At 35.7% G+C, this 13,316-nt stretch overlaps 1 protein-coding gene across 1 annotated transcript; it reads left to right on the forward strand.

Annotated features, from left to right (window-relative positions):
- Nucleotides 1-2,415: 2,415 nt before the first annotated feature.
- LOC132625773 (uncharacterized) lies at nucleotides 2,416-11,772 on the forward strand. Its single transcript, XM_060340356.1, has 10 exons — nucleotides 2,416-2,702; nucleotides 4,711-4,777; nucleotides 5,169-5,293; nucleotides 6,135-6,243; nucleotides 6,320-6,383; nucleotides 6,476-6,531; nucleotides 8,305-8,412; nucleotides 9,714-9,863; nucleotides 10,789-10,959; nucleotides 11,362-11,772. Exons 1-10 carry the CDS (start codon nucleotides 2,485-2,487, stop codon nucleotides 11,593-11,595), a joined length of 1,302 nt encoding a protein of 433 aa, XP_060196339.1. The 5' UTR covers nucleotides 2,416-2,484; the 3' UTR covers nucleotides 11,596-11,772.
- The last annotated feature ends 1,544 nt before the right edge of the window (nucleotides 11,773-13,316 follow it).

Genomic DNA, 13,316 nt, shown 5'->3' on the forward strand with positions numbered 1-13,316 from the left:
CGCTTTAACCGATTGGTATATTCACCTGGTGTGGGCAAGTTTTTATCCCTCCATTATCATAAACTAATCCTTAAACATTATTGCACTCAGGGTGCCTATTTCACTCTTGATATTTAACAAAGTAATGTAACATTATTTCACTAGTAGTACCTGAGAAAATATTATTGCATTCTAATATTACAAACTCAACAAACAAACATGACTACGGCTCGAAACTTACAAAAAGCTTGTGTGAATTTTAGGACACCTTAACTTGTGGATAATTTTATTCAACAATTCAAATAATAATTCTCAACTACATTTCAACCGGTGATTATATTTCCTTTACATGCCCCAAAAGTGACAAGCTTGCGTTATTTTTACCAAAGTTAGGTGACTTGACTATAAACCCTTTACCAAAGTTAGGTGACTGGACTATAAATCCATTGGTACAGAATCCATACCCGAGCCGCCAAATATGCCTGTTCAATAGTTATTGGTTGTTACTTATCCCACGTGTTTAAGCAAAAGGAAGAACAACCGAGGCACATTATAAAGTGTTACCTATTAAACGCTTTTGATTTTGAAAAAAGTTTATGTGTGTTTTCGCTGCTTATTATGTAAATAAATTGTCCACTTACAATACGTCATCATGTCCTTTAATTATACGCATTAACTCAAATAAATCGTGATTCTCAGACTTTGAGAACACGCACAAAAAGTTTTTTCTAAAACTTTTTAGGCGAAAGTGTTTAATAGGAAAACTTTGTATATGTTCTAATGCTAATGTCATTGTGTCCAAATGAATTTTAGTGACACATTTATGAGATTGTGATGTTTTCAGCCAATAATAATTAAAGGATGATTAACAAAATCACAAAGTAGGGGAGTTGACTTTAAGCCCATTCTAATAGAACACGTACCCGACCCGCCAATATGTCTGGTAACAGTTACCGATTGTTACTTATCCCACGTAATTGCTTAATAACAACTTGTTTGGATGGTTGTCACCACTTGTATTGCATTGTATTGTATTGTTAGTTTAAATATAATGTTTGTTTTGATTGTTACTCAAATTTTATTGTATCGTATTTTTAAATTCATTGTTATGTAAGGGCGAAACGTGTCATTTTGTGTAACGGTCGATTTAGTGTGATCATGTTGTTATCTTATTTATTTTCCTCATTTTATCTTTAATTATTACTCCCACTCCATAAGTCTCAATTTATGTGACACACTTTCGTTTTTAGTTTGTCCCAAAAAAATGTCATCTTTCTATATTTAGAAATAATTTATCTTCCTGTGATACTTAGGGTCACAAATATCTAAGGCTTGTTCTGAACCACCAAATTTCAAAAGTCTCATTTCTTCCTTAAACTTCGTGTCGAATCAAATGGTGTCACATAAATTGAGACGAAGGAAGTATCTAATAATCATATCTTTTATCTTTTTCCCACATTTTTACGGTAGTTCTACTCAGTAATTAATTTATCTTACAGGTTTATGCTTCAAATTATTGATGTGTGCCACTATATAATCACAGAGAGGAAATTAGTTAAAAGGGGTCTTTACAAAAATAAATATAGGTATATGACCTTTTGTATACACGAGCAATTCTGAAATAACACAAAGGCGATATGTTATATTTTGTAGAGGATCATTTAATCAATTCACCCGAGAAAATCTATCCTAAAAGTTAGATTTATCAAAACTATTATGAAATACACTACAATATAATATAATAAATATATTATGAAATACTCCCTTCGTTCACTTTTACTTGTCCACTTTGGACTTTTCACGCTGTTTAAAAAATAATAAATGGAGTTCATAATTTATCAATGTACCCATATTAATTGATGCATATTTTTATTGATTTGAAGCGAGTAATTAATACTATAGGTAAAATAGGAAAAAATAAATTGTCTTCTCTCGATATGCTAAAATTGACAAGTAAAAGTGAAAAAATCTATTTTTAGAATACTGAACAAGTAAAAGTGAACGGGAGGAGTAATAAATAAAGTGCATAATTTATCAATATATTCATATTAATTGGTGATATTTTTATTCGATATGAAAAATAATTTAAAGCTAGTATTTAATACTATGACTAAAATTGAAAAAAAGAAATCGTCTTATCTTGATATGCTAAAAGTGATAAGTAAAAATAAAAATTTATTTTTAGAATATTAGACATGTAAAAATGAACATAGGGAGTAATATATAAAATCCACCCAAACAGACAACAACAACAACAACAACCCAGTGAAATCCCACAACGTAAGGTCTGGGGAGGGTAGAGTTAGGACGGCTGTTTTCGAAAGATATTCAGCTTAATAAAAAGTATAAAAAAAGGTTAAATAAGGCTAAGAAATTTAAAGTGATACGAAAAGCAAATAACGAAAGCGACCCAGATAAAACTAGAATTACAAACAGAGTGTAAGCAAAAGGTAAAGAACAGCACGGTTGCGTATTCATCATTTCTTTCTACTTTCAACTTGTAAAATGAACTCCGTAACTGTTCCTAAGGCCAATTTTGGCTGTTCGCCGATTTCCTTCTACTCTAATTCTACTATATTACACAATCACAGTATCCGTTTCCATGCCAAAAATCGAAAATCAAACAGAATCAGATGTGACCTGAAAAATACTGGAAGTAGCAGTAACAATAATCAGCAGGAAACAACAAGTACTGGAATCCAACTTTATAGAGATATTGAAAGGTCTGTGATTAGTTCCTGTGAGTATTATTGTAGAATCTTTATCATGGCTTTTTACAGCTTTGAATTGCTTGTACTTATCTGACCTTTGTTGTAGTGTTTTCTCTTGAGCCAAGAGAACTTCAACTAGAAACCACCCCCACCCCCCAAACCCCACACCCCCATATGCTTATTTTGCAGAGAAATAGAAAAAGTTGTATTCTTGAAGCTTATTTCAACTAGAAACCACCCCCACACCCCCATATGCTTATTTTGCAGAGAAATAGAAAAAGTTGTATTCTTGAAGCTTATTTCAACTGGAAACCACCCCCTACTCCACCCCACACCCCCATATGCTTATTTTGCAGAGAAATAGAAAAAGTTGTATTCTTGAAGCTTATTTCAACTGGAAACCACCCCCACCCCCCAAACCCCACACCCCCATATGCTTATTTTGCAGAGAAATAGAAAAAGTTGTATCCTTGAAGCTTATTTCAACTAGAAACCCCCTCCCCCCAAAAAAAAATCATAGAAAGCTAATAAGCCACTATTTTCACTTTGATCATATTTTCTCTTGAGCCAAGGGTCTTTCGGAGCCAGGGGTGGAGGGAGGAAGGTTTCATCAGCGGAAAATTACACTATTTATACATCGTTAAAATTATTTTTATGTATATATATAGTAGATGTTGAACCTCTCATATTTTGAACCCCCTTAATGAAAATCCTGATTTCGCCACCGATAAGGTCTGCGTGCACTTTACCCTCCCCAAACAAATGTGGGATTTCGCTGGGTATGTTGTTGTTGCCTGTTAGGACCTCCAACTTTGTGGAAGTTAAGTAGTTTGATTTATCCACTCTATTGATCAAAGTTTGATTTATCCACTCTATTGATCACTGTGCCACACCCTTGGGTGCTTCTATTAACTAAACTAACACTCTCTCTGTCTCAATTTATGTGGCATAATTCGTATTTTGAGAGTCAAGCTTTTCAATTTTGACCGTGAATTTGAACATGGAATCTTTAAAGTTTTTGAAATAAAATTTACATATTCGGAAACTATGTAAAAGGTACTATAAGTCACTATAATTGACAATTCAGAATATTTATAAGGCATATGAAAAAACTTGTTTTACATATTTGCTTATCAAAAACTTTTGATCACTGTTCTTTCAGATAATACTAACCCCCGATGTTACATCTCAACCAAACAAAGGCAAATTACACCTTTTTCCTTCTTGGATTCAGTTTGAGTATTGGGAAGTGTTTTAAAAGGTGTAATTTGCCTTTGGTTGGTTGAGGTGTAACATTGGGGGTTAGTACTATCGGAAAAAAGAAAAAGCAGTGATCAAAATTAATATGCAAAGTGTGACTAGTTTAGTTAATATAAGCATGGAGCACCCAAGGTTATGTCCTAGTGGTTAATAAAGTGGGTTGATAATCATGAGGTCTCAAATTTAATTCCAATTACTAGGTGTGGTGAGAGGTAGCAGATAAACCCTGCGCAATTAGTTGAGCTTTGGTGGATATAGTTATCTGGTATCTATGCTACCTATGCTTGTAGGAGGTAGCAGGTATCCCGTGGAATTAGTCGAGCCATGGTGGATAGAGTTACCCGGTACCTGTGCTGGCGGGAAGCAGCAGGTGCCACGTAGAATTAGTCGAGTTGTGCGCAAGATGACCCCGATATCAGGATTATCAAAGAAAAAAGTTAATTAGGAATAATTTTTAGAAATGGAATGAGTTACTATACCAATAATTGGATAAGTATAATTGTAATCTCGGTGATGGAATGTGGGGAGACTGTTGAACTTACATTTTTAGCTACCCTGAAGGTATAAATTCATCACTATGAATTGTCGTATTTGTCTAATCTAATCTATCCATAATTGTCAATTATCCACCACCATATATGGTTGTGAATTTGGAGTTCTAATCACAAGACTAGTGATTCTTGATTAAGCGTTGTCAGTTAAACAGTGTCTTTTTTGCTCATTAAACCTAGACGTAACTATTGCTCATGTTTATTCACAGAGTACTCACAGAGACGGTGAAGCAATCTCAAGGTTGGGGAAGTTCAGAGGACTGGGATGAAATCGAGGTTACTAAAGGAATTCCCTCAAAACGTGCTGTAGTTTCAGAAGAATTGAAACAAGAAAATTTCTTTCCTTTTTGTGTAAAGTTACAAGTGCATATTGATATGAATCTTGCTTCCTTTATCCCTTTCCCTAATTTTCCAAATCTGAGTATCTTAAACCATTTTTTGGATTGTAACTTTTAAACAACTTAATGTTGGATCAATATATATGTTGAGTCATTATAATGGGTGTCGGGAACCGACGTGGATACAATCTCTATTATGACTCAACAGTTAATAAGACAGTAAGTTGCTTCAGAAGGAAAATGAGGGTAGCTCACATATCTACATTCTATATAATTGTAGCAATGCTTTGATGAACTATCAATGAAATCGACTCACTCTGCTATTCCAGGGAGCATGGGTATTGCAACCGAAAACCTCAAAGCCAAAGTTAGTTGTACATTTTGTTGGAGGTGTTTTTGTTGGGGCTGCTCCTCAGCTTTCTTACCGTCTGTTCCTGGAGCGGCTCAGAGAAAAGTGAGTGGTTTGATCTTGATGCTTGAGTCAAAGTTGTGTGCTTATTATTTGAAAGCAGCATTGCTTCTTTATTATACTTGTGACATATGTGCACCTTGGAATCATTCTGATTTATAGTTAGTTTTTCTCTCTTTTTTGCATTACTTATAAGCAGGAAAAGAGAAGTAAAAGGCTTTAACTAATCACTGTACCAATGGGGTGACAGTACTATATATTTATTCCCATTCCCTCATAGGCTGTATTTAACGCTTGAAGGTTGACCTCTCAGATTTTCAGTAAGCATGAGCAGAGGTCCACTTTTTCAATAGTATCTTGCTAGATCTCTTCAGACTTCAGTAATGACTATCCACTTTCCCGTAGCAGTATATACTACATGAACTTTATCCTCTGCTAGTTAAGGTGCTAACTGTAGTATATACTACATGTTTTACTTCTGTAGTTTGGTAAAGGGATTTCCAACTGTTACTTAAGAAGCAAAGCTGTGTGTTCTACCAGTTGTATTAGACTACCTGATGTCCGTTCCAGCAGTATCATTTTATAGCCCATGCCGGCCGCTATTATAATTTAAGTGGTCGTGTTTTACTTTAGTAGTTTGGTAAAGGGATTTCCAACTGTTTAATCAGACATAAGAAGCAAAGGTTTTGTGCTACTAGTTGTATTAGAATACCAGATGCCTGTTCCAGCGGTTTTATAGCCTGCTAATATCTGAGTCTATAATTCTTGTCCCTTTTTTGTCTCATCTGTTAAGTGGGGTAAATATAGTGGTTAATTTTATTTACATTGTGAGATGGGAATATGTTCTTGTTTGCTACAACTTACTTTTATTACATTGTGAGAACAGGGATGTCTTGGTGATTGCTACACCTTATGCTAGTGGATTTGACCATTTCTACATTGCAGATGAAGTGCAATTTAAGTTTGATAGGTGCCTTAGATTTCTCCAAGATAGAGTGAGTTTCAGCTTTTGCCTAAGATGAGATTGTTTTATCATGCTTTGTTTCTTATGAATGTCCATTAGTGATACAGGTAGAAGACCTTCCTGTATTTGGCATTGGACACTCTTTGGGATCTGTAATTCACCTTTTGATTGGTTAGTTAAAGTATTCTCAGTAATATTATTACATAGAGGCAAATTTGGTCAACTTGGTCCACGGTGTTTGACACATTGATGCTTGATATCAGGATCAAGGTATGCTGTGAAAAGAAGTGGGAATGTATTGATGGCTTTCAACAACATGGTACTCGATGGATTTATTTTCAGCTTTATCCTGAACTCGTACAACTTTAAAATCGGTTTTAGGGATGCAAAGCCAGATACAAATGGAATTGACGTATTCAAGCTTTATTTCCCACCTTTTGCTTTCATTTGTTTATCTTGTTCTTTTTTCATCTCTTTTTTGGTTGGTGGGATAGGGTAGAATATACAAGCAACATATCAAATTAGATTCAGCTTCATAAGCTCAGGCTGATCAAGTTGCTGCATGTTTATAAGTGATATGGGATAATTGTACGTCTCTTCAGAATTGCAGGAATAATCTTTACCAGTCAAAACTATTTTTTTCCTGTGACACCCTTTATGTAATTTCTAGCTTTAAGACTAAACCTAGGTATAACATCCTGAAATGTGTGAATTATCCTCAACCCCGTTACATGATTGTAGAGTCATCCATCCTGAGTGAGATGAGGCTTCTTCAGAGTTCGTTGTGCTTTAGTTGCATTGAGGAAGAGTTGGAAGCTTATGTTTAGTTTGCTTTTAGTTAGCTTATCATAGATAGGGGAAATAGCTGCAATTCTCTCATGTTTGATTAGTTGGAACCTTGTCCTTAGTTTGAACTTCTGAATTCAAAACTCATACAATAACATTTACTCCTTAGTCCAAACAAGTTGGTCTTGGCTATATGAATCAGCATTGTCCATGGTTCCCATTTAAATTCCAAACCTCATAAAGGAAAATAGTGTACTTTATGGAACTAGATATGAAGAATTTTTTAATTGGTTGAACCAAACTCTTTCTCTCTTATTTAATGAGCTATCAGGGGATATCTATGTATGACAAATACAGGAAGCTTAGGAGAGGTAGATATGTAGAGGTTTAAAAAAAAAAAAAATTATGGGGAAGTGTCCCAAAAATATAGGCTGTGAGGGAAACTTTGGAGACAGTTCTTTTGGTGCTCTTTCTCTCACTTCAGAGATCAGCTTAAGGTGTTCAAGAGAGTTTTCCGACTCATATTGGCCAATGGTCGACTGCATGAATTTATGTTCTGATGGCTATAGTGTGGATATCATAAACGTAACCTTGTAACTACCAATGGACTACTACTGAAGATTCTAGCTACTAAATCTATGCTTATAGTATGATTTCCCTGTAGTTCATCTTATGAATGTGAGCACAATGTAAAATATATATACATGTCTACATGTGTTTGTTGTTGTTAAATGTTTTTCCTGCACATTTATTACTTTGTCATGGTTTTTGTGCCCATCCTATCTGCCCTCTTTGTTAGTCCATGGTGCTTACAATAATGCTATGGCAAGTAGACCTGCAAATTGTAGTTATGAACACTTCACAAGTTTGACATGGTTTTCTGAAATATTGTTCGTTGAGGGCTTCCTGCTAAGATCTTAATCTAAGAACCAAGGTTTGATATCCAAGTTACTTCTTTTATTGGGTTTCCTTTGTGGAGAACCATATTTTAGGTTCTCTCTTTTTTTTTTTTTTTTTTTTTTTTTTTGGGGGGGGGGGGGGGGGGGGGGGGGGGGTATACGGCTTGTTATATGGGGGTCTCCCTATCATTAATAAAATTGTTTAGCTATTCATGCAAGTGAAAACAGCAATACGTTTATATGTTTTAGGTCTACTCCTGTTATACCACTAGGAGTTTCCGTTGCTGAACATTTTAATGTGCACAATAATATATTTGTGTCCGGAAGCCAGGCGGCCTCCCATCATCATCTTAAGCATATGCTCATTGGAACTGTTTAAAAAGTTTCCTATTGCTTTGTTTTCGCAGGATGCCAGCCTTGCAATGCCATTGTTCTCATCTGTTCTTGTTCCAGTGATGCAAAATTTTGGACCAGTTTTATCGCAGATCACATCATCTCCAACCATTCGTCGTGGGGTATGTAGCTCAATTCACCAACTACAAGCTTCTGTTGATTATTCTTGTTAGATGACTTTCACATGTGACACTATAGATGTTCTTTTTCCTGGATAAACGGGTTGGATCAAGACCATTTTTGACCAATTTAGTCATCAGACGAATGGATGCCAAGAGCAGTAAAATTTCCTCTACGTAATTGTGTGATTGCTCAAAACACAAACGATAATAGATTTTGTTACTAGAATTTTACATCCAACTTATATCCATGTCTACTTAACTGTATCTTGGAAAAGTGCTTATTGATGGCACTCTCACCAGCACTTATTTGCTGAAACGCATAATCCTGGTCTGCCATGTTGAGAACTTGGCAAATGTTGAATCAAGATTTATGGAACAGCCCCAAATCATAAAATGAAATGACTCAAAAATCGATTGAGCAGGCCAACAAAAATTGGATCCTCGTCAAAAAATTGATTTCTGAAAATTGTGAGTTTTCCTGTGCCGACAACTGGAAGGTTTTCTTCTGTGTCTCCCCTGCTGAGCGCACAAGAGGGACATTGAGAGAGATAGGCACGCTATATCCGAAGGGGAGAGCGATAGGGGGGAAGGGAGAGTACAGGCCCGAGAAAATTGAAGTCTGGTAACTTTCATGACCCAGGAAGCATAAAGAAGCTTTTATTCGGATTAGTAATGAAAATGGAAACATTATAACCCAATCCGTCTCAACCCATCTTAATCCGTACGAACCCATACTTTGAACAGGTGAGTTGACTATGGTTTTATTGCGGGTGGATTGAGCAGGTTAGTCATTTTCGGCTGATATTGCTACCACTGATAATAATAATGCTGGGAGAGGACAAAAGTTGTGCCAAAACTTTTCCTAGTTATTGCTGTACTGATTAGGAATTCAAAGTGTGTGTCTGCTTCATATACACTCGAGATTATACTACATAAGGACAGATACAACTTTTCATTCAAAGCATCTTCAATTACTCTCCTTCTCAGAGGAGCACAAAACAGTAGAAGAGGTGAAAGGAATTGCCTAACCTTCGTATCCTCTTCTTTGAACTCTTAATGCTGCCCAATTGATTTTTTATCTGAATTATTTTGTTTTGCTGAACTGAGTTGACTTGAATGTTCTGCTCACCTTTCCTAATTGGTTGACCTTCACTTTTTGGTGGGATGCTGTAGTGCTAGGCATAGGTACTAAATGTTGGTTATGTAGGTGCAAACATTATGTCACTTTCTCATGAACTTTCACATGGAACTGAATAAGAGGATACCTTCTTTTACTCTGCTCATGTGTTCTATATCTGCAGGCAGAGATGACTATGAAGCAAATAGAGAACCTTAGCCCCTCAATTGCGAAGCAAGTTTTTCCACTGGTTGAGCAACTGACTTCTCTGTACACGGACTTGATTAATGGAAAAGAAAACTTTACTCCAAGACCAGAAGAAACTCAGAGGCTGGTATGGAAATTTTTAAGATCTTAGTGCTCATTAACTGGCATGAACATCTTAGTTTACTTTGTTGCTATTTACTGGCAGAACCTATGTAGTGTTTATTTGTATGACCAATTCAATTACTGCTATGCAAATGCGGAACAAATACATATCCTTTCTCCTCTGGTATGAGTTGATTATTTTGATGCTATGCAGCCTGGCTCCTAATTATAGATTACTTCTTCCTCTCTGAGTCAATTGGTGTTGCAAAAGTTATGCACTGGATAATAATTTAATCACTATGCATGAGATAAATAATTTCAAGAGCTTGATTTAGATATTTAGATTAGTAGCATTTCATGTGAAATGTATTTTGGATGCTTTCTTAAATTTATTATGATCTTGGGTGACTTGAAAGTAGATTATGATGTTGAATTTCATATAACTGATGGATGTGTGTTTTTGCACGTGTAGACATAATTTATTATGTTTATTGGAGTTTTTATTTGTTAATTCAGGGTATACAACACTATATACGAGTAAAATATCATAAGATATCAAATTTGTACAGTCCTCTAAATATTTGGAATTTCATGCTTTGGTATTCTATCCCTGTCAGATATGTGCTATACAAATGTTAGTAGTTCTCTGCTCACTTAAAACTGTTATGTATGCAGCATATCAGATTTACATAACTCAATTGCCTTGTGTATATTACAACAAAATTCCCCCATTCCAAAAAGAATGGCAGGTCCGGATTTTGGCGCGATTTGGAATAGATTTTGCAGTTTTTATAATTTACTTTCCCAATTAGCAACTATGCCGATGTTACCTGTTTCAAAAAAAATACGTAGCAATTATGCTGTAGAGAATGGGACAGAGTAGCTTAAACAAAATGTATATTTTCATTGTCCAAAATTATGTTAGCCTTCTTATCTAATGTATATTACAGATAAGGTCCTACTACGGGATTTCGAGGAATCTCTTAGTGAAGTTCAAAGATGATACAATCGACGAAACTTCAACACTAGCTCAGGTGCTCAGCTCAGGTTCTGCCATCAGCTCAATGCTGGATATGTCTATCCGCACTATTCCCGGAGATCATGCGCTTCCTCTACAGCAGGTTCCCCCTAAACTATGGAACTCTGTGAAATGAAACTCCCATCTCACCTAGTTTCTGATTCTAATACTCTGATTTTATGTGATCCAATTTCCTTTCTAGACTCTCCCAGAAGAACGGTACTTTTCTATATTTAGAAGCAATTTAACTTTAAACTTCTCAATTTACCCTTAATGAGATAATTTATAGTAAAAATATATCAAATGTTAATTTTAGAACATAACGTTTCAAAAGTTTTTCCTTCTTTCTTAAAGTCCATGGCAGTACAAGTGCATCACATTATTGGGACGGAACGGAAGGAGACACTGCTGGCAGATTTATGCATGTCCAATTTGTGCTACAAATAGTGCATTTTTTCAGAGGTTGAAGCAATGTACTATATCTTACCGTTTTTCCTACTTTCAGGCTCTGCCAGATGTTCCTCCAGGAATGACAGACGCTGTTAATAGGAGCAGCGAGCTATTGGCAAATTTGACTGCGGGAACACCATGGGAAAGTGTCACAAAGGAAGTAGGAAATACACTTGGTAGCGTAGACTCTATTATTCTTAACTCTGGGAGTTCGAAGGACTTGAATATGCTTGTGGAGACCATAACATCATGGATGTACTCTAACTCGGGCCCGAGACTTTTGAAGTGAATTGCCAAAATGTATGTTTGTTTTTTTTTCTTTTTGAAAATGTAACATAAAAAAAAATGTATTGCTACTTAGAATTGCTAAAATGTATGTATATGAGCCTTCCTAAATGGTTCTGTAATTTGTAATGATTGTATATATTGATTGATATTTGTCAAAGTTGAGAGAACCTTAGTCCTTCTTGAACTTTTTGTTGGGTGTGCAGACAAAGTCCTACATTGGTAGCTGGAGCTACATGTAAGGGGTAAGAATACCCTTAATGGCGTAAGGCCTTTTCATGAGACAAGTATAGCGGTGATGGCAAGGCCCCGGATCAGTGCCTTTGCTGGTTTAGGGGCTGGGTTGCTACCTTTATCCATAACGTTGAAGATGCATACACAAAGAAGTCCGTCGGCTTTAGTAGCCATTAAAACTTGGATGGTGTGGATGGCACACCGTGAATTTCCAAATAGCCCATGAATTTTGATGACGCAAGTTACACATTAGTTTAGTTGCTAAATAGATAAGTAAGCTACATGTAAGGTGTGAGGTCTCTTCTGAGGAAAACCGGGCATGGTCTAAAGGACAATATATACTATATTACGAGTGCTTTTTGGGCTGGCTTAAGTCAGCACTACGATGTTAAAGAACGTCAAATATGGGTGGCGGGTGATGACATATCTATTTACCCTCTGCTAAAGACACTAGCCTCAGGTCTAATTGTCATCTCCTTTTTGTCATTGTCGTGGTTAAAAGATAATGGTTAAAGAGCCTGTTTGGATGGGCTTAAAAAAAGCAGCTTATAGGCTGCTTTAGATAAGCTAAGCGAAACGGGTCCAATTAATTTTTTGAGCTTATTTTAAACACAAAATGACTTTAAGCTTGGCAGTCAAAAACTCAAAAAAAACTGAAAACAACTTATAGGCAACTTATAAGCCAATCCAAACGGGCTCAAACTAATGTTAACGTATTTAGATAAAAAACAGCCTGTCAATAAGCCATTCAATCACACCTTAAACAACTCAAGCTACAACAAAAATAACATTTTAATCTGCATAATAGCTAGATCATCGCGTTTACTGAGTTGCTTCAACTTGTCACAATGTTCTAAATACTGGTCTTCACTTTTGGTACATGTATTATACTTGCAAGTGAAACAATATAGTAATTTCCACGAATCACAAACTTGATCTTGAAAACGTCTTTACCATCACATAAATAATCACAAATTTCATTTCGAAAACATAATTATTATCAATCAAATGATCTTATAAAAGGTAACATCCCTACATCTTCTTAGACCGGCAGGAAGCACAATACCATAGCCTTTCCTTTCTTTTATTTCCATTGCAAACAAAGTGTACGAGTGAAGGACACTTCTGCATAGATTGAATTCATGGTTGTAGATGATACAACAAGAAATCCTTCTAATGCCATATTCCTTTACCCTTATCCACTTAAATATCAAACGTAAATCGTTTGGCACAAGTCTCGAGCTCGTAACTGCAAACAAGACATCGACTTTTGCTAATTGAGCAAACTCCAATTTGGTAGATGATACATAACCTTATAACGCCTAGTTAAGACTATTATAACAAATCTTCTAAAATCCAATCATAGCAGCTGTACAAAACATGCTGGAGAAGATGCTGTCTCCAGACCGAAAAAAACCATGCTAACAAGATTAGCAGACTCATAGTGGAGTTCAAACAGCAAGCATAAGAGTTCAAGAATTTGATGGAGAA

Source organism: Lycium barbarum, chromosome 2, assembly GCF_019175385.1.
Source record: "Lycium barbarum isolate Lr01 chromosome 2, ASM1917538v2, whole genome shotgun sequence".
Lineage (NCBI taxonomy): Eukaryota > Viridiplantae > Streptophyta > Magnoliopsida > Solanales > Solanaceae > Lycium > Lycium barbarum.

Excerpts from the sequence above, each read along its gene's own strand:
- LOC132625773 (XM_060340356.1), top strand. The coding sequence starts at position 2,485 with ATGAACTCCGTAACTGTTCCTAAGGCCAATTTTGGCTGTTCGCCGATT. Across the intron at positions 2,703-4,710 it reads CTTTATAGAGATATTGAAAG|AGTACTCACAGAGACGGTGA; the intron begins GTCTGTGATTAG and ends GTTTATTCACAG. Across the intron at positions 8,413-9,713 it reads CTCCAACCATTCGTCGTGGG|GCAGAGATGACTATGAAGCA; the intron begins GTATGTAGCTCA and ends CTATATCTGCAG.